Source organism: Sceloporus undulatus, chromosome 3 (assembly GCF_019175285.1).
Source record: "Sceloporus undulatus isolate JIND9_A2432 ecotype Alabama chromosome 3, SceUnd_v1.1, whole genome shotgun sequence".
NCBI lineage: Eukaryota > Metazoa > Chordata > Lepidosauria > Squamata > Phrynosomatidae > Sceloporus > Sceloporus undulatus.
This window is the reverse complement of record NC_056524.1, coordinates 224,582,976-224,610,838: the sequence shown is the minus strand read 5'-3', so window position 1 is coordinate 224,610,838 and position 27,863 is coordinate 224,582,976. Positions and strand designations below refer to the sequence as shown.

At 39.1% G+C, this 27,863-nt stretch overlaps 1 protein-coding gene across 3 annotated transcripts in view; it reads left to right on the top strand.

Moving 5' to 3' along the window:
• The window catches only part of LOC121925404 (glypican-5-like), a 715,763-nt gene extending 690,781 nt beyond the window's left edge, over nt 1-24,982 (top strand). For all 3 annotated transcript variants that reach the window (XM_042457518.1, XM_042457516.1, XM_042457517.1), the window contains one exon: nt 16,993-24,982. In XM_042457518.1, the coding sequence (XP_042313452.1) occupies nt 16,993-17,183 (191 nt within the window). In that variant the 3' untranslated portion in view covers nt 17,184-24,982. The remainder of the gene's footprint in view (nt 1-16,992) is intronic.
• The last annotated feature ends 2,881 nt before the right edge of the window (nt 24,983-27,863 follow it).

The following is a 27,863-nucleotide window of genomic DNA, read 5'->3' as shown; positions in this document are numbered from 1 at the left end:
TATCCAGCACATCATGTCAGCTGGAAAAGCTGAGTATTCTTCAATGAAAACTGTATAGCTTTGGGTCAGGAAATCCTGACAGACCTACAGAACTTCATAGTTGTTTTGTTTTGGTTTGGTTTGGTTTTTGCCTTCCTGCCTCAATTCTCAAAACTGAGAACTCCAGTTTCAACTCCATTCAGGAAATGGATGAATCCCCATCCCATCCCTAATTGTTTGTCATTCCAAAAGTGACAGAAACTGTGGCATCTGCCAAAATGGGTTTTTCCTTCCCCTTTCATATTAGCAGCTAAGCATTGTCCAAGAATATCTATGCATGCAAAAATCGCAGTATGTTGCATGCAGATTACACCATTTATTCCAAATATTTTTTGTGGGTTTTTCGGGCTGTGTGGCCATGTTCTAGAAGATTTTCTTCCTGATGTTTCACCAGCATCTGTGGCTGGCATCTTCAGATAATTTCTCTGAAGATGCTAGCCTCAGATGCTGGCAAAACATCAGGAAGAAAATCTTGTAGAACATGGCCACACAGCCCGAAAAACTCACAAAAAACTATGGTTGCCGGCCATGAAAGCCTTCGACTTCATATTCCAAATAAGTTTATTTGCCTCAGATGCTGCTGCCGAATAACCACAGGAGACCATGCTGGAGGAAAGGCCACAACTTTATTAAGCAAACCATTGGTAGGGTTGGCACAAAGCATGAGTTCAGAATCTGCAAAATCAAACAACCCCACGTTTGTCTGATTAACCACAACCTGGCACCCACCAGGTATTGGGATGACCTAGGGGCTAAGGCACACCGTATGACCGCATCTCTGCCATGCGTTCACATATTTGCTAAGCCCCTAGTCACCGGGAGGCGCTCTCGCGTTATGGCCCCCGCAATGGCCATACGCCTGCCCTATTCGCCCCCGGGTTCCGACTGACTCCCAAACCAGAGCTCCGTAGCCCTGGTACCACACCGTGCAGATCCTGGCCTATGCTGCCGCCCCAAAGTTGTGACAAAAAACCCAAACCCAAACCCATTTGTGGCTGTTTACCTCTATTACATCCATGTCACTTTGAGTATTCTTCATCCGGCTAGATGAAAGAAGGGTTCATCAGTTTCACAGCATGGTATTAATTATTAATGTTTTTAACCAGTTTGGTGTTTCTACATGAAATGTACTATTCTTGATACAGATATTCAACGGACTGATGGCTCTAAACAACCCCTCCATCAATAACTGTCAACTGTGATAGAGGGAAGGTTCTGGTTGGCTGGATAAACCTGTCAATGTGTAACAGGGAGAGGGGAAATGAATCCTGAATGGTTGCCAAAAACTAGCGCCTGAGAGAAAGTGCAGCTAAATGTTTCATGCTAGAGCTTGCTTTCTCCTGCTTGATGCTTTCTTTTCATTCATTTAGTTCATATATTGAAATGGTCAAATTATTTAGTTCAAATATTGAAGTGTTACACTCTTGAAGTTCCTTTCCTTTCTCAGAAAGTGATTGGATTACTGTAATGTGCTCTTCGTGGGATTGCTTTTGAAAAGTGCTCAGAAATTTCACTTGGCCCAAAAAGCTGCAGCCAGATTGTAAACTGGAACTGACTACAGCACAGAACCCCTTTGTTGCAACAGGTCCATTGGCTGCCTGTCCATATCCAGACACAATTCAAAGTGCTGGTTTTTACCATAAAGCCCTATATGGCTTGGGTCGAGAGTATTTGAAGGACCATATCTCCCTTTATGAGCCCAGTAGAACATTGAGATCATCCAGAGAAGTCCTTTTCCCTGTCTCATCACACTCACAGGCTCATTTGGTGGGAACAAGAGAGAGGGCCTTCCCTGGCTCTAGAACTCTTGATAGAGTGGTCAGGAGGGCCCCATCCCTGCTCTCCTTTCAGCGGCAGGTTAAAAAAAAGTGCCATCAGGCTTTTTAAACTGACAAAAGTTTGGTTTTCAAATGCTGTGCAAGTCAGATGTCAGGTTTATATATCATTTTTAGTATATTTTAATATTTTAATGCATAGTTGTTTAACCTTTTAATTGTTTTTAGGAGCTTATCACTTGGCATTTTAAATCGGCTCCAACCTCCTGGGCAACAGCCAGAACATGAGATGGAAGCGGGTATTATTGCATACTAAATCATCATGGAATCATCAGCCATCAGCCCAGGTCCCAGATGGGTCCAAGCCATGCTCCGCCAGCACTTTTTACAAGTTAGAAAGCTATCCAACTTCTAAAAAGTGCTGGCAGAGCACGGCTCAGACCCAGACTGATGGCAGCCGGCAATTCAACAGCAATTTAGTGTGTGATAATCCCTGCCTCCATCCCGCATCCAGGCTGCAGACCAGGAGGCTGGAGTCAATTTAAAACACCAAGCAATAAGGTCCTTAAAGTTTATATCAATACTTTTTCAATGATTCTATATTGTTTTTAAATTTGGCTGGCTGGCTCTGGCTCTGACGCGCGCACACACGCACAGGCAATGCACGCGCACACACTCCACGTAGTCCTCCTAAGGCAAAGTGCCCTTGTAGAATTGAAAGAAATGGAAGTGTATATGTGGCGGGGGGGATGATTTTGGTGGCTTAGAATGTGCCAAAAGACACTACCACCTATTCCAGAGTGGTTACAGTGCCTGGAAGCCACCCAAATATTAAGAACACATGTAGGCCAACCCTGTTTTACAAGAATTACCACAATGCATGTTAGGATATATATTCATGTCTGCTAGTTTGCCATATATTTTTCCACCTCTGTGGAGTGAAACACTGATCATTTTCTTGTTGTTAATTGCTGTCAAGACTTTGACTTACAGTGGCCTTATCAATGAGAGACCTCCAAGCTACCCTACCATAAACAGCCCTGATCATATCTTGCAAATTCAGGGTTGTGCCTTCCTTGATTGAGTCTATCCACCTGTAATGCAACCTTCCTCTTTTCTTCCTGCCTTCTACGTTATTGTCTTTCTAGTGAGTCATTTCTTTTCATGTCCAAAGTATGACAGTTGTCATTTAATCATCTTGGCTTCTAGAGAGAATTCAGGCATGACTTGCCCTATGACCCACTGATTTTTCTTTTTGGCAGTCTATGGTATTTGCAGAACTTTCTTCCAGCACCACAATTTAAATGAGATTATTCCTTTCTTATCAGGAGTTTTTTCACTATCCAGCTTTCAAACCGTACATAGAAATCAGAAATACAATGGCATGGGCAATCTTGATTTTAGTAATCAATTATATATCTTCACACATGAGGATCTTGTCTAATTTCTTTTTATCTGCTCTTCCAAGTCTTGGATCCTGTGTGCACTAGCCAGGATGCTCCAGGGAACAGTCCAGAGTATCCTAGCTGGAGAGCTGCCCCAATCCTCACCCATTACAAAGGCCATCTGTTCCATTGCTGGGAAGTTGTTTGCACACACATCCTGATAAGCTGCCTGGCATATCCAGCATGACCATGGGTCACTTTGCTCTGAGATCAGAATGAGGTGCCCAGTGCTGATCAGAGTGAGTGACTGTCAGTGGTGATGGCAGCACAGGGCACCTCACTGAGATTCATTTTAAACAGCTACCTGGCATCAGAACAAAGGGCTCTAGGTCTTCTGGGAAGATCTGGAGCACATAGAGGTATTTTAGTGTGCTTTGAGAAGAATATACCCCAATTCTTCTGTGCACCAGAACTGGTCTTTGAACTGTGCATCATCCGGTTTCTCCACCAAGATGGGGAAGCAGTTTTATTTGGCTTGTGCAGACAGGGCCTAAGTCTTCTTATTTCTTGATGACACTCTCCACCAATCTAATATCTAAAACCCCAGATAGGTTGTGTTAGTAAAGAACAAAATATATTTCAAACAGCAGTTAGCTTTCTTTTGGATCCATTTATTTCTGCCATTCAAATGGGCTGCAAACTACCCAAACAAAAGTTTTGAGTTATTTTCTATTTTTAAAACATATAATGCAGCATAACATCTACATCTTGGTTTTCAATTATTTATTTTTCCACCAAAAAAGAAAGTGGCATTTTAAAATCACACAACATGTTTTATATGTCTTTCTTTCCTCCCTCCTTTTTGAAAGAATGCAGTTTTATTGCTCCATGTGCTGATCACCATCCTTTGCTTTGACAGTTATATATCAGTGAGCACATAAAACATTGACGGTCACTCTTACAATGCCACCTCAAAGACAATTTAATATTCAGCACAGGTCTGGAATGAAACTGTTTTATGTTATGTCATATGAGAAGAAAATACAACGTTGTAAATGATGTATAAGTTTAATGTGTCACTTCTCTAAAGAAAACTCTCAATACCTTTTGAGGGGTTGTTAGTTTTATTTGCATTACAACAATGGTTAAATATAATGGAGCCCCTGTGTTGGATAAGCATCACCCAAAGGGAGAGCAAAGAATCCCAGGGAAATTGAACCAATTGTTGAGGCCTTCAAGCCCTCAATAATTTGTAAAATACAGGATATTCGTATGGTTCAAAATCATTATTAAATTATACATGAGCAGAAATAAACAAGGCACATTTCTGTTTACCAGATGTTCAAGTGGAATTCACCAACAGGAAAGAATCAAGCAGGCATTATATAAAACTGAGTCCCTAGTTTAACAACATGTGCTTTAGTTTCCAGCTGTCTATGTCTTTTGTCCCTGTATTTTTGTGCTGAATCCCTTCCTTGTAGCTGCTCTCTGGGTAACTAAAGTTACTTTCCTGTCTGCTATACTATGTCTCCTGACTAGTTCCACATTGCAGAGATTCATTTATTAATGACGCAATCCCTTCATATCTGCTCAGAGTCAGACCTACTGATTGTTTAGGACTATGTCCTTAATACATAATACATCTTGGTAGAGGAATATCATACCCAGAACATTTTAAAAAACATTATATAAAGAACTCATACTCTGTGTCTGGCAATCAATTCTATAAAGAACATTATTTTCTTCAGCCGGATTACTTGCTATAGAGTGCTTCTGTTTATATTTGGCCCAAATTATTTCTTTAAAAAATATTGTTAAGTGTGTTGGGGAGGCGGCACTGAAATTGTTTTGAGGGAGTCCAAAGAACAGAACTAGATTTTGTTTGTGAGCAAATTGCCAATTTTGTGGCATTTTTACAGTTCACATAACATGTGTTAAAAAGAAAGTGTGATTAAATTTCTTTTTATCAGCTGTTCCTCTTTTGTGATTTTCAAAATACCACATAGAGCAACTGACAAAGAAACAATAAACATACTGCTCTTACTTTATCCAAAGGCTTCCAATTAATGAACAATGAACAAAGCTGAGATCTAATATCCTATGCTTTGGGGAGAGCCAATATTTTGTTCTGACAAAGGCTGACAGAAGTAATAAGTAACTGAAATCTAATGTAAGACTATTGGCTGGTAGTCACAAATGCATACCTGTGAATTACATACTGTAACAGCTTCGTATTCATGATCCCCATGTATCCTTTTACTTAAGGGATACATAGGTACCATAAAAGTCCACAGCAGCAGCTGTGATCAATGAGGGTCTGTTTACCTGTCATGCAACTGACTGATGTTCTCACTCCTCTTCATGTGAACAGTCTCCATTGCAATGGGGGATTACGACAGGGATGCTGTTTCTGCCTGTCACAATGGAGATTGTTCATGTGATGGGGTAGAAATGTTAGTCAGATGCTTTCTGAGTGATAGGGGAACCAACCCCATTAATTGTAGTGGTTGTTGACCAGAAAGTGAGGATAGGCAAGGAGGTCAGGGCTGGGACTCACTACATCATTACATACCAACTAGTCCATCGAAGATTCTAACTAATAACCAGTGTTTGTGTTTGTTGAGTCATAATTTTATTTTATTTTATTATGGAAATCTTTTTCATGGTACTTTAATATTTAAATGTATGGGTGTGTTATGTGATTCTGGAATATCTGGGTGAGGTTTTAAGCTAGCAGTGCTGTAAGACATTATATAGAATCTCTGAAGCAACCCCCATTGAATTCAATGGGAATTTCAGGTAAATTTGTGTATGTTTGAAGCCTAAGCCTGAGAAGAAAGATATATCTTGCAAATTCACCTTTGTCCTTGAAGATTTCTATTTCAGTGTCTTGTCCACCCCACTATTAATATGTAGATTGGAGCATAGCTATCCAGTGGATTTCTCACTTCTCCAAATGAAGAACTGAAGACAATATGTGTATATTGAGAGGAAATGTCTTTATCTATGTGGACTTTAACAGAAAACATGTTTTATAAACCTTTAATACATTCAGATTGATGTGGAAAGGGGACAGAATGGACTTATGACTGAACATATGTGAGAGTGACAGAGACAAGAAATATTCCTATTTGTGCTTGACATTTATTTTTGTATTTTAACATTGTAAAATGTTCACTTGCCCAGTTCATATTTGCTTATCATGTGTTTATTTATGATATTTATATCTTGCTCTTCCCATATGTTAGCTGACATGATTACTACAGAATCAACCCTTGAGACCTTTCTGTTGCGATCCTAAAGATGAATAAATAAATAAATGTGCTGACACCTTGCAAAAGATAGTATCCATGTATCATTGTCAACTGCCCTTGAATCAACCTCAACTCATGGTGACCCTGTTTATGAGGCAGCTCCAGCTCCCACCCCCCATCCCCTACCACTCTGCTTAGGTTCATCAAGTTCAGGCCCGTGATTTCCCTGAGTCTAGCCATTTGACACGTGGTCTTCCTCTCTTTTTACTGCCTTCTACCTTTCCTAGCATTTTTATCTTTTTTTATGAGTTTTGTCATCTCATGATGTGGCCAAAGTATTACAGCCTCAATTTAATCATCTTGGCTTCCAGAGAGAGTTCAGGCTTGATCTGTTCAAGAACTCATTTATTTGTCTTTTGATCTGTCCTTGATATCCTTAGCACTGTTCTCCAACACCACAGCTCAAAAGAGTTGATTTTCTTTTTATCCACTTTCTAGACTCACTGTCTGGTTGTTACATCTCTACATGGTGATGGGGAATACAATGGACTGAACAATTCCAACTTTAGAGCTCAGTTGTACAGTGTATCTTTACTCTTTAGGATCTTGTATACTATACTTATTAATCATGTGTGCTACTGCACTAATAAATATAACTGACTTCCTCAACCAGTTATTTGGCAGAAAAGAATTCATTAGGACCCCAGATCTGCATTATGAATTCTACAGGCATGACAGTTTGAGGGTTCTCTAATTTCCACTTCGATTCTAAGAGCCATAATCTTTCATTTCTCCCATTTGTCTGCTGCAGCCACATTTGAAAATAATTAGTATTGGTCATGATGTCAGGATAATGCATCATTTGGATATAGTTTGGTGCCATTGGAAAATTGCACATTTCATGGTTATTACCTTGTTTTGAGGGCTTCTTGTTTGGGATATGTAAAAGCAATTTCAGCTAGTGATACCAAAGGTGATAAAATTGTAATAACAGTAGTGCAGTATCTACTGTAATTTAAAAGCCTGTTCCACCAGGTTGCACTTTTCTTTAATTTTCTCACAAAGCTGTCAACCAAAACAGTCTCTTTGATCAGGGGAGAGATCATCAAGTTACAGAATATCACCATAAACATGCTTACATTTCCTTCCAGATGGATATCATGACTTTTATTCTCTTTGGATAACTTATCAAGGCCGTGGTACATATTCAGGCAGCATGCTATGCATCCTATATGGATGACATTCTCCATCATGTTCAAAAAAGCTTACTCCCAAGCATGTGTGAGCCTAGATTGTAGCTGGAGAGATCTCTAGTTCAATTCTAAATGCATTCACTTGGGGGAAAGTGGGCATTGAAATCAATTAATTATGTTTTCCAAATCATGAAATTCACAAGTTCACAAGACAATTAATTACAGAAATGTCCTGTTTACACCCAGCATGGCAGCTGTGGAGCTGTGGGGATTGTGAAGTCATTTGCAAATAGATCTTGGAAGTAATGTGTTACTATCAATAAATTACTTTGGTAGCAAGTTACATTTTGCAGTTGCAAGCTGGAATGGTATTACTTTTCGAATGTAATCACCAGGACTATAATTCACCACTGTTCCATCTAATATGGAATAATAATAATAAACAACAATCAAACCAGCATAACACTAGATAATCAATCAATCAAATAACATCTGATCAACATACAAGGCACTAATAGTTTTGTATCCAAATGGACACCCAATGGAGATAAACAAGACACATATAAATTAATCAATGAATCAAGAACTCTGATTAGAAGTTAACGACTAGAGGTATGAAATTTCAATGAAACTTCAAGTAACAGAATATAAAGGTGCATTACATAATAATTCTTAGGGTTTTACAAAGTCCCATTCTTTCTTGAAAAAAAACTTTTTGGGAAAAAAATATCTCCCTTTTGCACGAAGATGTCAGAAGATAATTCTGAATATATTTGGAGGCCAAAGCATAATTCCTAAGGAAAGTACCAGGCTCAATGTTCTAAAATTGCCTGTATATCATGCTATCTGTCCTAGGAGATCTGTTACTTAGTTTGATCCAATGTACAGATCAATGGCTCTATATTCAGTGTTGTGGGGAGGGGATAACTATTCCACTCTGCTCTGGAGGGCCCACAACCAACATCAATTCTCAGAATTCCATAGCATTGAGCCAGGACAGTTAAAGCTGTGACAAACTGCATTATTTCTCCAGTGTGGAGGCAGCGTTTGCCTACAAAAGGTTATGCTATAACCTGTTTCACACAGTTAGGGGCTAAACAGACCAGCGTTATATGCTGGCGTGGGAGTGTGGCATATGCACATCGGCTGCCCCCATGCCACCCCCACATCAGTGTCATGCTGCATGCCCAACTGCACAGCAGGGGCATTACAGTGCTCCGTTGCCACAGTGTTTAGAGACATTGTGCCAAAGTAGCGCTGAAAAGCCACCACCATGGCGGCAAGGGCACCTTTTTACCGGTGCTAAAAGGAGCTGCATTTTGCCATTCTTTTTAGTGCCGGCAAAGCACTGAATTGGAGCTACGGCCCTGATCCAGTGAGGAAAGGGGCGCCAGGACGCGCCACTCCAAAGAGGTAGTCTGTTTTGCACCTTAGTCACGAAGTTGCTACAAGATCCCTTTGCATGCCAATATTCCAGATTAACATGGCATTCTGGGCCTTATGTATTTTTCTGTCATTCTACGATAGAAATATTAAAGCAAAATCCCAATTTTGTAACTTTTGTATTCTTTTTGTTGTTATGGTAGTTCTCATTGCTAAGCACTGAGGGAGACGGAAAGTTCTTTGATTAGTCATCATTTATATATTTCTACTTTACTAGAGATTGCAGGTTCTTTTCAGTTTTAACACGTGTTGCACACATTCCCATCTTTTTTATTGTTGATTTTAAAGATTAGGAATTGCTAAGGTTTTGGGTTGGGGGTGGTTGGATGAATCTCAGTATTTGTGAAAGGATTAATTCTGTGTGATCCCTGGTTCCTGAGGCATTTGCTTTTGAAGGTAGTTCGGTGAGTTTCTATAACCTTGGCACAGTTTCTTCCATATTAAACTTTTGATGAAGTCTCTCTTTTCACTGCATATTTTTAATAACTGCCTTTGCTTAAGATAATATCTTTACTGTCCTTAGTACTTTGACAGTTATTATCTCTAGGTGATGAAAGAACCAAAAGCTTTGTAAGCTTGAGTAAGAGAGAGATGTCTGATATCTGATAATCTCCCAAAACACTTGTTTTAAGACAGGAGTTGCTGAGCTTTATTGAAGGCATGCCTATGGAGTATACAGTTGAATACTAAGGTTCATGATACTGAATTATATTCACAAAGGTAATTCATGTGTTCATATGGGTTGTGAAAAAAATCACTAATGCTTGTACAAGTCTCTTATTGATTTGCAAAAGTCCATCAATATGATACATAAACAAAGAGTTCTGCAAAGACTATAGGCTCCCTCTCAGTTGTAATCACATTCATCCCGACATGAGCAGTATTATTGTGCTTCCTTTTCCAGATGTCTTTCTGGGTTTTTTGTATAGTTTTGCTGTGAAAGACTGTCCATCAAAGGAAAAGGAAATTAGTGCCATCTCCCCGGCTAGAGCTCTAGAGCATTTCAAAAGCAGAGACTTGTGACTGCACAACAGACCATTGAAATACCCCAGTTGCAGGCAAGCAACTGGTTTTTGTCACAGCTTTTAAGGACTCCATGGAGTCATGCTGTGATTCATTTGCTAAACAGACATGCTCACTCTGCTATGATCTAGATGGTATTGTATGTCTGCATGTTTAGGGTAGACCTTGGAATAATTACTTTTTTGAATTAACTGTCACAGAATGCTTGCTAGGAGATTTCTCATCCAAAAACGAATCCAAACTGGTAATTGCTGAGAGTTGAAGATGCAGCCAGGTTCCTCCTGGAAAGGACCTGCATAGATAGAAAGCTATCTATGAGCTGGTTGCCAATGTTCATTTGGGGCAAGTGTCTGAATGGGCATATGCTAAGTAACACAGGTGAACATAAACTGAAACTTGATCTAGAGAAGCTACATGTCATGCCCAGCCTAGAAGATGATTTGGAGGACTCAGAGGATGAGCCAGAGCCTCTGGGACCTGAGCCTGCAATTGGGAGCCTGAGGCTGGCCCTAGCTCTTCTGTAGCAGAGTCTGTGGCCTCTCCAGAGGTTCAGCAGCCAAGTCTGCCCGGGGCCGAGGCTGTGGACATAGAGAAGGGTAAGGGCACTGTGCCCACCTTCAGAGAGTGTTGAGCCAAAAGGGAGGGCCTTTGAAGGTCACAGAGGCTTTACCAGAAATGAGTTGGTAATCACACACACCTGAATGCTTGCTGCTTGCCTATTTAGGCAGCTGGGGCATGTGTGTCTGGTTGCCAGTGATTATCTGATCTTCTTGGAGGAAAGACTCTGTCTCTGTCTCCTGTGGCTTTTTGGACCAAACCCTTGCTTCTATCTTGATTATCTGGAATGCTTGAACTTGGACTGCGTTAGCAACTTGCCTATCTGATACCTTGAATCTTGGACCATTTGCCAACTCTTATGGTAATTCTTCTTCTGATATTGCTTTTAAACTCAAAGACTGGGTTGCTTACACTGACTCTGCTAGCCCCCCCCGGCTAGCAGAGTCAGTGTAAGCAACCCAGTCTTTGACTAGGCTGGCCTTATCGGCCATTTGGCTACTTTCCCAGACACTACAGCTACTTTTAATGGGGAGCCCTTCTGTTCTGAACAGTGGAGTTCAGTTTATTCAGGGTAGGACTGCATATTTTGAATATAAGATTTGCATTTCAGAGGTGCTTTGTGATGCAGTTTTGTCATTCATTTAACAAGTGGTTTCTGTGGCACAGATTACTCTTCACCAGATTCATTCTGAATGCCTATTATTGTTGCTCCTTGCAAATTATTTTCTCACCATAGTTTTCCACACTCTGGTACTCTCTGGACCAGTTAAGGAGAATGGGCAAAGTATATCTCGCAGCTTCATGCTTAGGGGGTCAGGCAACCCACATCTTCTGATGAATCATGCAATTTCCCACTCTTGGAAACTCAGAAGTAGAGATTTTGCAATCAAAGAGAGTAGGGTGCCTCCCATCCACTCCCAACAAAACTGGAAGTAGACTTCCATCCATGGCTGATATTGGGCTTATTTTATTTTATTTGCTCATTTGGGGAATTGGTGCAGTCTACAGTAGTCCCTTATGGTGGAAAACTGGTCACTGGACCGACAGGCTTGTCCATCCCGATGAAATGTAATTCAGTGTACAGGCTACCATGTTTCAAAACTGAACTACAGTGTGGACACATTAGTTCAGAAAGAGCTGCTTGGGTACTGACTGAGACAGGCATTAAAACAGAATTCACTCATCTATAAACAGAGTACCTAAATTATTACCTGTTGCCGTGTCACTCTGTGCTTTCCCTGAAATCAAAGCCTCTCCCCCAGTGGCAAACATGGCATTCCATTTCTAGAATGGTCTTATAACTAGAAGACTATTCTGTAAAATATTCAGTCTATATAATATTTTTCTCAGAGAAACTCGTCCAGTGTTGACACTGTCATTCATATGACATCAACTAAATAGTTCTTAATTTTCCAAGCCATGTAGCAACTTGGGCCTCGATCCTACATCCTCTTCATGTAGTGTAAATATGTGCATATGGACCTATGCTATGCTGAGCTATATACTCTCCTCTAACTTACTGATAAGACCTTGAACCTACCCTGCACTGCCATTCATTATTTCACAGCAGGGAGGGATGTTCAAAGAAGAATTTGGCTAGATCCCTATAGCCAGATTCAAATATGACATCAGCACTGAAATCTGCCAGGATCCTCGGGGGGGGGGGATCTCAGCACTGCTATTTCACATCTGGGTATGGTGACATATAACCAGATACTTCTGCCTGCTTGCATCAAAGCATAGAATGGCTGTGCAGGGTGGCTTTGGAGTATCAGTAAGTCATGGGGGAGCTTTGGGTGCTGGGGAGAGGAGAAGAGAATACTGACCCCCACAGTGGCCAAAAAAGGACTGCATTTGTAATCTGTATTTGCAAGTTATGCATGTGGATGTCCCTAACAGAATTCTGGCCTTTTAAGTCCTAAGTCAGTTGATTTTTATGTTGCTCTTACGGGGCATTTTTGTCTGGTATTGTTCTTATATTTTAGTGAGCATGTGTGCATGTGTGCACACTCAAAGATGCTACTGGGATGGGATAGGAATTCAGTGTTTGTAGATTCCTAAATAGAATTATCTGCTCTGCATGTATCCAGTTAATAAACAAAATCTATCCACCAGATTTTCAACTTCTTTGAATGTCATAACACAACTTTTAGCAGTTTAAGCAGACCAAAATCATATTTAAATGCACAGCTTGATAGGAAAATACACATTTATTTATGCATTTATGCATTAAAATCTATATTGAAATGTATGTTCTTCAAAAGCATGTTCAAAATCACACATTAATATGTAAATGGATAAAAATATGCAGAGGTTACATAAAGCAAAAATAAACAGATTTGGTTTTATTCTCTCAGATGAAAACTACAATTGTTTGCGCTCTCTTGAACCCCATGTTTCTACATGTGTTTTCAGAACTACTCTAAATGTGTACTTTCCATAATGAGGCTTGGTGCCTCTTGAAGGATACTTTAAGGAGCACTTCTCCCTATATGAATTTATCCAAAGACTGAGATCTGCCAGTGAGGGAGCTCTTCTGTGTCCCAGCAATGGGGGCAATAAAATGGGGGAGAACATGGAAGAGCACTTTCTTGGTTTTGTCTTCCACTTGTGGAATGCCGTCCCCTTGGAGGCCTGACTAGTACCAGCACTGGGTTTTTTTCTAGCACCAGGGTGAGAATCACTTTGTAGCCTTTGAGACTAATTTACTTTTAAGCATGTAGATAGTTTTTAAAGATTGTAATTTGCTGAATTGTTCAATATGTTTTTATCTTATGTGAAACATTTATTGATTCTAATCTGGAATTGTTTACATTGTTTATGTAGTTTGGTCTGTTTCCTTTTCTGAGATCTCATGATAAAAGGGCGGCATAAAATTATTTAAATGAATGATTAAATAATAACCAATTGCATTTACACATTGTCTAGCATTTTCTTAGGCAGGTATGATGTCAGAAGCTAGCCTTGAAACCTCATAACTGTTTGGTATTCACATTTACAGTCATGGCACTATTGCCATAACCACAAATGCCACCCCAGACAGCTGTGGACTTGAAGGATCAGACCGAGAAAAGGAATGTAGCCATGACATCATAGCCATTTGTCCCAGCAATTTTTTTTTAAAATAATCACGTGAGAAGGATTTGAGATTCAGTATTATATTCTCCCAAGTATTAGCTCCCCAGTGCCAAATAACAGGAGGAAAATGCTTCATTTTTACTGTTATTTTTTATCTCAGAAATAATTCCCATCCAATATAAATAATACAGTACATACTTGTTAATTTTTCATTTTGGCAGGGAAAGGATGGCCCAGTCTGCTTACTGTACTTTAGCACCATGTACTTAATTTTAAAGAAAGATGTACAAAATGCCTGATTTGCACATCTAATCTTTTACCTTTTCAATTCTAAATTGCTGTGCATAGCATTCCATGGAATAATCTTTGCTATGAAACCATAATGAAAGAGAAAATTAACGTGGAAGTCCTTTCCTTAGAAAGGTTAAAGGCAGCTTTTCCTAATGCATTATTTAACACTTGTTATGTAGTGCACTAAGTAGTCAGTACTGAGGTGAAAGCTTTTAAAATGCAATGGCCCCCTTTTCTTTCTTGATAGCATTCAATCTTATGTCTGATGTTTTGGTTAAGTTAATATCAGGGGGAAAATGAATTAATATATTCCAGGCTAGCCAATTTATTGAAGCCAATCAAGTTACAACACTGGATATGGCCAAGTGAAAGAGAGGAATACATTAAACTTAGTGGAGGTCTTTATTTAATCAGCAGACTCAAGAGAGCTGAAGTCAGCAAGCTGAAATGATATAAGAGGCAGTGGAGGAATAGGGCCTTTACCACAAAGAATGACAGTGATGGAAAGAGGAGCCAAGCACTGTCAGAAAACCACCTATTGACATGATTTCTTCTCAGTAATTTCTTCCATTTCTTATGGTCCAATGCTTACATAGCCAAAGCAGCAGCGCCCACACTCAAAGCAGGGAGGTATCAAGAGGTTTACAGATACACAAAAAGGAAAACATGATGGGAGGGAACCATTACAATAAGGACTGAGCATTCTCAGCAGCCACAGAAAACCAAAGAGAGGGATAATTGATGGGATTGTCATGAAAGAGGTTATGGTTTACTGGTCGGAAACCTGGGCATAGGCCCATTGCATCATTTTATTGCAGTTACAATTTGTTTACTGTTTGTCTGAAGGATGTCCATTTTTCAAGTATTCTCATAATACTGTTTTCCCCTCTACGTATGTCCTCCCTGCTCTTTTCTCTCCCTTCATTCAAATGAATTCCAATATAACAGAAAAGGAATGGTTTCAGAAATCAAACTACCCATTATGAGTCTGAGTTGCCAGTTCTCCCATGCCCTTACGTGTATATAAACCATTCCCTGCAACAAACTTTGGAATATATCCTTGAAGTTGTTAGGCTCCCCCCCCCCCCCGAAGGATGTTGATATTACTGTGAAGTTGAGGGTAACCGTGCATTTCTTCTATGATATATACTACTGAGCTATTGGGGATGGTCCCCAAATATAATGCACTAATTTCTGTGATCCATGGAGAATGTATTGATACATTCTCTGCAGCAACTAGCCAGCAGACAAAGCTCTCAGGTTACATTTATGTTTCTGGAATCCACCCAGTCTAGCCAGTTTCTGCCAGGAATTTGCTGCTCAAATGCAAACAATAATTCCTTCCAAAAACAAAAACACAATGCCTCTATTTTTTTTAAAAAAAAAAAGGTGTTTTTATTTTGGAAAGTATTTAAGGATATATAACTGATATTGTGGTCCAGCACAATCCCCTTAGTCTCAAGGATGAAGCAGATGGATGGCTTGGAGTGGCCTCTGGCCACTCCAGCCATGATTGGCCCCCAGTCAGCCTAGGACCATGGTGACCGGATGGCCCTCTCCTGAAGCAGGCTGTTCCTGCAGTCCCAAATGTGCCACCAAGAGGAGAAGATTTAATCTTCTCCTTTTGCTGGTGACTTCAGGCTGCCTTATCCAGTCTCAGGGCAACTTCCAACACTTCAGGGGCATGTGTCATATAAACACCATGACCCTGAAGTGGCGAGAAGCTGCTCTATTTTGGCCCATCTGTTTTGGGCCTCAAGGGATTTTTATTATGTGTCTTCAAGTTGATTCTGACAGATGCTGACTTTCTCCTAGTGTTTCTTGGCAAAAATTTATTCATAGGAGATTTGCCATTGCCATCCTGTATGGCTGAGAGAGCATGACTTGCCCAAAGTCACCCAGTGGAGTTTGTATGGCTGAATTGAGAATATCAGCCATTCTCTCCTAAAGTACTAGTCCAATACTCAAACCACTACACTGTGTTGGCTTTTATCTAGGGGAATATGATGTCTGAATTAACAAATAAGGAACCAGTTCCAGAAGACAGTACTGTAATTTCCCTTAGGATCTTCCCCTCCAGAAGTTCCCCAGGAACCAGCTCTCCTATATGCATACTCCAGAGGAAATACTTTTGCCATCATTTGATTCTGAGTTCTTTGTTGTTATTGTTGTTGTTGTTAATTCTGATGATGGTGGTGATGATGATGTGTGCCTTCAAATTGTTTCCAACCTATGGCAACCCTATGGCGAACCTATCATGGAGTTTTAGCTTTTAAGATATCACCATTCTTAGCTATTTCCACACAGCAGTGCAGAAAACAGTTAGGCAAAATACTGTTTTCTACCCAAGAAACTAGTTTTTGTGTGTGTGTGTGGAATGTTGTTCTGCATGCTTCTGTACAGAAAAAAGGGGTGTGTGTTTTTTTGTATCAAAAAAGTGCTGAACTGGTGTATTCAAAAATTGTGCAGGTGTTGATGACTTGCTTGCAGCAAGAAGAAAAATGGCAAAATTATTCATTCTTGCCTGAAAGAATGAAATTTACAAAGAATTATTTTCCTAAGGAAAAGTAATAACCACTTGGGCATTCAAGAGCTTTGCAAATGTAGCACCACCATGGATATATGCAACAAATGGTACATACCAAAAATTCTCAAATTTCCAAACATGCTGGAAAGTGATAGGAACCCTTCTTGACCTAGTTTGCATATCTTATCCCTAGTACTTCCAAACATTATGTTTTGGGGCTATAGCACCCAAGATCCACAGGTTGGAGAATCCTGAATGTTTTACTGTGAAATTTTCTTTTTCTGTGTTCTGCTTATTTCAGATTGAGAGAGTGTCACTGCAGTGGGACTGTGAAAGCCATAATTTTATTTGTATTTTATTGGCATAGTCTTCTAAGTAAGGAAATAATGTGGTCTTTTTTTCTTGTTTGTTTCTGTTTTCTGTCAGATGTTCTTGGAACCAATCCAGGGGACAGGAATGAATCCAAACCAACTGTGAAAAAGAAGGACAACACAACCACAATGATTATAAAATCATCTCCTAAACATAAAGTGGACAGAGATAAGGGCAATCAAGCTTCATGTTCCTTGCTCTTCGTGATGACAGCCCTAGCAGTTGTGTGGCATTCTTTGTCATAGCTGTGTTATTCTGCAGTAACTGTGCAATTTCTGTTCACTGTCATTTATACCCACAGCCTTATCCAAGTGGAAACCAAGTGAAATGGCTCTCTAAATTGTGCACTCTAGTATTATGTGATATATTAGTATAAGTGCTAAATATTAGTCTGGGACTGGCTAACAGCAAGCATCTAAATACACAGTGTATAGAGATGGTTACATTGATAACATCTCATCTACTCAAGATGTAAAAAGGATGAAGACAGGAAACCTGAGTAGATTAAGTTATTGTAATAGGTACAATTAAGAATGTTAAAGTTGTAAATTAATATGTCACCATTTCTTCCCTTTCATTCACTGGATAACGGACCATTGTCTGTTTCATCTTTCATATTAGTTTCATTGATTTCAAGTACAGTTTATTAAGTTTTACCTGTAGGGATCAGCCACTATCTTAGAAGCAAAAATGCAGCACTATCCACCAGTTGGATAAAATTCTGAACTGATCAAGAAATTCATTGCTTATTTGAATCACTTACTTTCATTTTTTAATGTTTAGAATATAGAAAGCAATATAAGAACCATATGCTGTGTTTAATGTATCAGTTTAGTTGCTTTAACCATATAGCAACATGTGAAAATACCTCTCGAGTTATTTTGAAACGTGGAACCATCTCCCTGTCCATGGACTTCATTATCAAATGCTTAAGCCTTGACTACATTGCAAATAACTGACAAATGGAAAAGGGAGAGCATTAGATTTTTGAAATAAAGAGTCCTTGAGTTGAGGTTTTAGGCCAATGGGAAAATCCCACAAACATAGCTGTGCTGGATTTAACTATTGTGGATGCAGTCAAGCAAGAAAATGTGCACATGCAATTGCATTGCACAATGGGAAAATCTGCAGTTGTAGTGGCAAGTGCTCTATTACAATGACCTCTAGGTTCAGGCCCTTAGGCCTGTATGGTGCAGCAGCAAAGATGACAAAACCCTTAATCCAGAGCTCTTGGTTAGTAGCTGTGAAGTACATTCCTGTGTGAAAGAAGGGAAATGTGAGGCCTGAAATCAGTCCTTAACTGTTCATCACAAATAACGTACAACATTGTTCAAACTCACAGTGCCAACCACTTGTCTGTTTTATGGATATGTTTATAGCCTCAGTCTGGTATGAATTACAGCCTACCCTCTTTCAAACAAATGGGACAGGATCCAATCATGTTGCCAAAAGAGTACAAGTTGCCTTTGCTGAACTAGAGTAAATTATTTCCATCTAGCTACCACACACACACACACACAAAAGTAACCACTATTCTTTTTATCCCATAAGGGACACTGATGCACTATACACCAACAACTTGCTGTGTGTCTTCTAGTTAGTTACAATTAATGTTCTATTGTGCTGTGCCAGGAAAAATAAATTTGCAAAAAACCTAGAATGATAAACTCCATTATTTGCTGCTTTATCTCTAATACAGCTTCCCCTCATCTGGTACCTACTGGTTTTATTGGCCATGTTGGCTGGAGCTGATGGCAGTTGAAATCCAACACAGCTGAAGGGCACCAGGTTGAGAGAAGGCTAACATGATACATATTTCCAGGGTTCTCCTCATGCAACTTTAATGAAGGGTTGTTTAGTTATTAAACAAAACTGAATTATTTTACAGTGTGACAAGATGTTGCAAGACCACCATTAGATAGGATAGGGCTTATACTTGTATTTTTGAGAGCTGCTTTTACAATGTTGTTGCAAATCTATACACTGCAGTCTAAGTAGAATTAACATTTATAACTGAGGGGATTAAATCCAGTGTTAGCCCCACCTAGAAATCAGTGGGATTGAAGTGTGTTTCTTCTACCCAGTCCCATTCATTTTGTTGGCTCTGCCCTAGGTAGGATTAATGCTGAATTTAGGATGTTATTTCTCAGATTTATATTTGCTAACAAAGCCAATAATTCACATAACTGATTAGTTGTTTTCACAATAATGAATATTACAGTGTACAGTTTTATAAGATATAATGTAAAATATTTGTCTTTGATGTGTGTGAGAGAGGGGGGATATAAGAGCAATTACTTCAGCAGTTTGATTCATATAAATATATACTCAGTCTAGTATGTTAATTCTAGTACAGTACACAAAATTGTTTAGGATGAAAATATGATACAATTATTCGTTTGAAGGTGATTGATTTTTCACACATGCACACAATTCCTGGCCTTCAAGCACTCACCATTCACTTCAGTGGTACCTTCTATGCACACATGTATTGTGTAGATGATGCTTCATGTGTACTGAGCATACATTCCAGTCTTCAGTGATCTGGTGTTCTCCAGGGGCAATACTAGCTGGAGTGGCTGAGGGGAGTTGAAGTCCAAAACATCTGGAGGTTATCAGGATGGAGAAGGCTGAGACAAGAGCTTATTGGTCTCTTTCTCTTTATATGGCTGTGTCTTCAAGTTTTAACATTTAAGGTCATGACTCAGCCCAAACATAAGCACTTTTGTTCTATGGATTGTATCAGAAGAGTTAAACTGTCCCATTAAAAATAATGGCAGCTAGAAAGGCTCATCTTTGGCAGAACTGTTCCATAAAGTTTTATCCCTCATGAAGATGAATGAAATATTTGAAATAGTGTATTTAAAAGGCTTAAAAACCAGAAAACAAATGGAGCATTTTAAAAAAAAACCTCATGGCCATCTGGGCACTCTATCTGAAAGCTGCCTTATCTTGAGCACATGAAGATAATACTATAGGATCCATTTTTGTTCACCAAGTTGCAAGAGAGCTTATGAGGGGCCTTGTTCTCGCATTCCCTAATTCACACTAAGATTTCTTTCCTAGCAAAGAGATACTTTACAAAACATCTGTTGCACTCTCAAGGGATTTTCAAATGGGGGACAGGAGTGAAGCCCATCCTTATCCCTTCCATTACAGCGACTGTGCAAAAGACTTTCACTCTTGATATGCTGATCCTGTCATAAACCTGTCAGTGAAGTGGAATTGCATTAATGGTTTGTTCCATTATTGCAAAATGAAGAACAAAGACAGGACAATTCCACCTGACTGATAGGACAATGACAGGATCAATGTGACATCATATGACAGACATGGTGTTCGCTGTCAATTGCACTTCACAGATGGGACAATGTCCGGATCAATGCTATGTCATCTGAAAGTCCTTCTCACGATCACGTGGGAAAGATAGGACAAGGATGGGAAAAGGTTGGGACAAGGAAATGCCATCCCCTGTCTGATAATCTCCATTGTAAAGCAACTGCAATAACAATGAGCAAAGAAAGAAAAATTGGTGAACCATTATTTTTATTAGCTATTTCATTTATTGGTTACATTTCTACTCCATCTTCTGTCCTCAATGAGCTCAGTGCAGTGTTCTCCTCCCCTGTTCGTCTTCTCAACAACCTTGTGAGGTAGGCCAGTGACAAAAAAATATGAGCAAGAGACCACAAAAGACTAGCCAAGATCACCCAGTGAGTTTCATGGTTCAATGGTGACTTAAACCAGGTCCTCCATGAGCCAGTCCAACACTCTAACCCAGGGTTTCTCAGCTTTTGGTTCTCCACATAGTTTGGACATCATCTCCCAGTTATAGCTAGTATGGCCAATACGGGGAATTCTGGGAGATTAAGTCTCAAACATCTGGAGGATGTGAAATGTTGAGAACCACTGCTCTAACCACTATACGCACTAGCCCTTAATTGATAAACCAAACTGTATTGAATATTTATTAGATACTGTATTTTATCTGTATTGATATTGTATTAGATGTGTATCAGATTTTGAATAGGAGCACTTCAATTGTGGACAATAATAATTAAAATTCTGTTTGTTAAAAAAAATTATTGTTATCACCAAAGTATTCCAACTACTTCAGATTCACAATGGAAAAAATTAACACAGCACCATCGTGACTGCCTCTGTGAGACCATCCTTTGGAGATTGGAATTTATAATTGTTTTAGTGAGGATAATAAGTTTGTTCAAGATTTCATGTGATGGAGGAAAGCAACAAGTGTCCTTCTGTATCATAATGCAATTCCTTAAAAAATAAATGAAGCAAATAAATAGGGATTTCCCTTTCTCAGAAAAATTAAATGGATTAGAGATGTAGTTTAATTCAGGTAGGTACCCTACAGCTAACCAAAATTCACTGACACTTTAATGAAATACACAGAAATGCTATTACAGAGCAATAATCAATTGTTATTTTTCCTTGAAAATGTGTTAACATGATCATGCAGTTACATAGTCTTGCATTTTTATCATTCCATTTCAGCTTTTTAACCATTAATTAACAATTTGCAGTGGCACTATTTACACCCAGAACAATTCTGTCATCTGAAGGGGGCGGGGGGAATCATCTGGTGACTGCTAAGCAATTAACTTTTGCTCACTTTGGCTATTACAAGAAAAAGTGTAATTTGTCCACCATGCCCTTTCTGCACACCTAATTAGTAAGAATGTGGAATGCTGTCTGAGGAATAAACATTTAAATTGAGGAGTAAGGGAGAGAAGGAATGTATTGTTAAGTTTATACATTCTTTGCAATTGTACTCTCATAAAATGTTTTTCAGCTAGTAGTTTTTTAAAATGGTCTATGCCAAATAGCTTTTCCCCATACTAAGTACCCTATTGCACGGGGTTAAAACCCCAGCTTACCTTTCCTGAATTCAGTCCTAATTTGAGAGGCAGCCAGGTACTGTTGTATAGAAATTGCTGCCAAATTTGCCACCCACATCCATCCCAGATGCAGTCCAAGTCCTCTAAACTGCTTCGTCAGCCATTTTTAGAAGTCAGAAGCATCTGAATTCTAAAAATAAGGCGGCTTAGAGGACCCGGGCTGCATCTGGGATGGACCTGGGCAGCAATTCAGTGATAACACCTGGCTGCCTCCCGAATTGGGACTAAATCTGGGAAAGGTAAACCAGGGTTTTAACCCCATGCTATGGGGTCCCCAGTTCAGCTTACCTGTGTTTCTGTCTTTCAAATGTACTGTATGAAGAACTGTATGGTTAAGAATTTCTTTGGCTTATTGGAGCAAAGATGATGACGACATCCAGGAATTCATACTGAATGTGTAAGAATCAGGTAATAGTACTTCAAAACAATCTGAATTAGTGATGTAGTAAAATTTGAAGAGCAGATGTCCCCATTGCAGCCACACCCAATAAGGAGAATCTAAAGATGTAAAATGCTGGTTGATCTATGTCGTAAAACTAGTTGTAGCAATTTTCAATCAGGAACATGTATTTTGGAAACTTAATGGGACTTAATTTTCCATTCAAAACCAAGATCCCTCCCCTCCCCAGTACCTTTCATCACAACAGGGCTGGCTTACAGCAATAGACTGTTGCTGGGGGAAATTAATCCTCCTCTTCAAGCTACCAGTGTGAATTCATTTTATAAAAATATGTAAGATGTGCACTATGTGGATATAAGTGATCAGCATGGGTTTTATTCACAGCTATGTTTCTCATCGTGGTAGTTTTACAAGGGATGCCGTGGCCCTTGAACTTAGTGAGATCTCTGCTGAATAGGGGGATTCAAATCCAGTAAATATCCATTGGCCGATAGAACTACAGAAAAGCATAGGGCCAGGATATCATCTACATTTTGATCTTCAGGGATAAGCATGTCTGTTCCTTCAAGAAACATCACTCAAACTGATACTGAACTGGAAAGCGAGATGAGTATTTTCCATTTTTTCCTACTCCTGAGAGATGAAAGGATTCCCCACAGGAGATACAAATCAATACAAACTCCAAGTTCTGGTTTCTTTGTTTTGACATTAACAAAATACTAATTAGAAATGTGCTTGAGAAGGAATTGTTTCTTGAGAAAAGCTTGTTCACTTCTGTTTCCCTAATCCTAGTTCCTTGTTTCCATCACAGGGTACATGTATAACTTTTTGTCTCTGTTAGAGTCTGTACCCTAATGCTTATCCAGAATCTCTGGGCCTATTTTGCAGTTTTCACTCCCACTTATTTCCAGAGTGCATAAAGTCTTTATCAGTCTGCCCAGATGAAACAAATATATATAATTTTCTGAATTACAATAGGCATTTTAATAAATATAGGCACTTTGAAAATTGCATTTCTCTCTTTGTGCTGTTTTGTTCCTAATGCTACCTGTTCATTTCTCCATCTCCTCTATGCTGTCATTTTAGAAACAATATGCAGACAGGCATTGGTACTGTGCTTAGCATAAGGAAGCAAGTGCCTCAGGAGATGCTGCAGAGAGGGGACAGCAAAATGTATACTCTGCCCTGAGTTCCCTCAGCTAGACTGCCTCAATTATCCTATAGACTTTTGACTGTGGAATAGGAGTGGGCACCATTGTGTTATTCACCTCAGACAGCAAAATGGCCTTGGTCTGTGCCTGCCACGTATGAAGGTGTAAACAAAACAATTTAAAGAGTGGCAGCAGAGAGAAAGATGATGCAGTCTTATAGGCCTGAATATATCAATGATTTCTTCATTGCAGGCCTACATTTAAACACACTGCACATGTTGAAAGAAAGATGGCAACTACATGCTAAGATCTCAAAAGCTTCAGTAAGGTGGAATGAATCAATACCTGGTGATTTCCATAGAGAGAACATCTTGGTGTTTGAGTGTGCTGTTTGAAATTCAGAGGTCCAAATTCCTGGTTCCAACTAAACTCCTTATCCCAACTAAATGGATTTAGACCTATTTAACTCTTAAGTTATTTCTGCAGCATTAACTGATAACAAAAACAAGATCTGTATTGGAGTAACCTGGATAGGGAGAATAGAAAAAAATTATGAATCCCACTGAAATAAGATACAAATTGCATTTTAACAACACCGATGCACTTCAGTTTATGTTCAATGCCACCTCTAGCAGTTGTGAGTCCATCAAAACTATCTCCTATAGCCAGTCTCAAAAGAAAAGGGATAAGGGTGCCTCATGTCCTCAATCAGGACAGCTTTTCCTATCTACTTTTCAAAGGAGATTCATGTGCAATACAATCCTAGAAACCTCCAAGTCTTATGTAAGCCATGTCTAGTTTTAGAATCTAGATAACTCCATTTCAGTAATCCTGCTATACTCTAGAGACTCTTTTGCACAATAGTGCAACTGTGGCTCTACCTTGGGAATGAGGGTGAATGTTAGAATCACCAATGTGTGCCACATGTTCACTCTTGGGTGATGGTGTAGGGGTTTCTTTTGTCTTCAGCAGCAGGATTCAAACTGAAAAGATGATCCTTTTCCAGAAGATTTCTTTTTGCACATAACATCCATCAGCTAAATGAAGAAGGGAAGATGTCCTGATTGTCATATTGACTTGGTTTCCTTCTAATTTTTGCCTGTGATTCCTGTGCAACATTGCTGCCTTACCTCATATTCCTCAGTGCTATCCAACCGTAACTAGCTGACAATACTATTATTAGAAAATCACAACAGCTGTGGGACTAACCACCTATAAAAATATGGAAGAATGTAGTATTCACTTCAAACAATATTCCTGGATTTTTCTGGTTTCTGCAATAAGCTTTCATAGAAATTAAGTTAGTCATTTGACTATTTTGTATTCATTTGTTTGCTGATATTTTATCTACTGAATAAGATGTTTTTATACCCCACCATATTCTACTATGGACATATTGCTGAACACACTCATACATTTTTCTGGAGTATTTTGCATATCTGTTTTAAAACAAGCAAAGAGTTGTGATCAAAGCAACGACCAGGAAGGAGACAATTGAAAAATAGCAACTGTGTGATTATTTGTAATTACAATTATTTCTGTGTTATAACAATAAAAAGTAATCAGACTTTTTTGATGGCTGGATTTTTTTATGTTTATTGGGATTTTCAAATACCTTTGCAATACACTTCCACTGAAGATGCAAGATAGATAATAAAATACATTATAAATGCATTCCTATGCTACAGAACAGGAACAGGTGATGTGTGGCCCGCCAGATATCATTGTACTTGAACTCTCATCTTTTCTTGGTTATGTTGGGCATGGCTGATGGGAGTTGTAGCACAATAACATCTGAAGGGCCACAGACTACCTATCCCTTAAACAGAAGTCTGTTCCACTGAATTAAGTGGGGTTTACTCCCAGGAACTTGTTATAAGACTACAGCCTAAATCTGTAGAATAAGTGGTCACGTGTCATTCTGTCTTAATCAGTTTTGGAAAAGTGAACATTGGAGATGCATAATAGCTCATTTGCGTAATAGATGCAAATAAACAAGTATAGTAGACCCTTGTTATCCACTGGGATTTGGTTCTAGGAACCCCCGTGAATAACAAAATCCATGTATGCTCAAATCCCATTAAATACAATGGCACAGCAAAATAGTGTCCCTTATATAAAATGAGGAAATCAAGGTTTGATACTTGAAATTTATACCTTTTTAAAATAATATTTTCAAGCCATGGATGCTGAATCCGTGTATAAAAAAATCCATGGATAAGGAGGGCCAACTGTATTTGTTGGATTACAGTACATACATTTTCCTGATTTACTTACTGATGCAGAGTGTGTGTGTCCAGCAATTAATAATACTGATTCTGGGGTAAATACCCCAACAGCTAAGGAAACAAACTGAGACTGTATTGCAAGAAAGCACTTGAAGGGGTCTAAGCTGAAACTGAACTAAACTGGCTTCACCAGAAGTGATGAAAGGAATAGGAAGTAAAGAGGTTGAAAAATCCCTAAGAGTATCAGCAAATATTACAGAGATGTAAGGATAGGAAGTATGATGTGAGAAGACTTTGGGTGACTGAAAACTACATACTGTACCTCATCTGTTTCTCTCTTGGACATCTTTAAGTCTTTAAATACTGACCATTGTTTCATTTCCAACTCTCACAACAAACCTGTGAGCTAAAATGGGCTGAGAGATAAGATATTGTCACACCAACCACTAAGTATTGTAGATTCATCCAAATTCATTTCTGTTTTATCACTTCTGCCAGAGCAATATTTTCAATTTCACTTTGCTGTGGGAAAGCATCTTCATCTTCTATTGATCGCTCCCTTGAAACTCTTATTTTTCTTCCAAAGTTTTCAAACATTCACATATAAGCAGTCCACAGTATGAGCAAGATGGGGGTAATCCATCAATAAATCATCTCACCAAAAAACACTGCAACCAAGAGCTTCAGAGTGAGTTTTCTTTAAACCCCCAGCTTTGCAGAACAAGAGTTCTCCCCTTAGCCTAGTCCACAAGACACACATCAAAACTAGTAGTAGTTTCCATCCCCCTCACTGCAATCACATGATTTGAAAAAGGTCATCAAAAAAATCTACAAAGTGATTATAGGACAGTTAGCTCAGTTGGTCCCTAAATTGACTGACAGATTATTTTTAATTCAGACAAACCTTTAACAATTAAGCTGTACGTCTGTAAAAAAATAGACTCTTAATCTGACTTTCCCTTTACATCTTTTTTTTTTAAAAAATTAAAATCATCTTGCATTTTGATTCATGTTTCATGTTTTTAAAACTGCTCATTGTGTTTATTGTTGGTCATCATGAGTCCCTTGTTTATTGGAGGAAAAGTAGGGTCCTAGCCTAACCAGTGAATACGTAAACTAACAAATCTTGGAAAAGTTCCCTGGATCCTTAAAATGAAGCCTTCAGGGGAACATAAGAAGCCCAAACCAGCTACCCAGTTTTACCAAGCAGCAGCTGCTATGAGCAACAGTAGTGTATTGTCCTATCAATTGGGAAACAGCAGGCCCCTCCTGCCAGCAATCTCAGTGTGATAATCAGAATCAGAAGCCCTATCACAATTCCTGCTCACACTGCAGATTTCCATTGCTTACAGTGGCTGCTGCCTGATAAGGCAGAATCAGGGAAGTGTTACAATCTCTATACATTTCCTACACTATTGCCACAATCATGTATTTGTAGGGTTCATGAATACAAACCAGTTACAGATGCTGGTGTTTAGTAGTAGTAGTAATAGTAGTAGTAGCAGCAGCAGCAGCACGTTTATATTTATTGATATCTCATCTTTTTTCCAGTTTGTGACTCAAGCCAACTTACAACAGTTACAACAGATATAGGCCAAAATGCACTTGGGGACTTACGTCTTCACAAACAGACTTCCATCTGTGGAAAAAAAAGAACTGGGCAGTTTTGCAATATTTGCATTCAAGAATGGTCTGATATTATTATGTAGCAAAACCAGCAAAGGGACCAATGAATAATGAGACTGATGTACAACAGGACTGGTGAGCATTGGGACTTATGCACAATCGGACTGATGAGGAACAAGACCAATGCACAATTGGACTGATGCACAATGGGACACTAGCTATGGAGTGCAAATGAGCATCACTGTTCACTAACAGTGTCCTTTAGTGCCTTTACCAAGTAGCTAAGTGTGCATAAAGTTATGTCATCCACAATGCTGGCTATAGTTTAAAATTCAAGTATAGCAAACTTTAAAAGCAATTAAACTATTAAAAAATTAAAAACAGTTAAAACATAAACCATTTGAAAACAACAACAATAAATAAAAGTCCAGCACAGTGTATGAGACCTGTTTCCCTGCAAAAATCAAATTTCAAAGGCCTGCTGGAATAAAAAGGTATTCACCTGCTTGCTGAAAGATAGTAAGGATTGTCCCCATCTAGACTCTCTGGGAATATAATCCCAGAACCTGGGATCAGCCATTTTGAAGGCCCTCTTCCA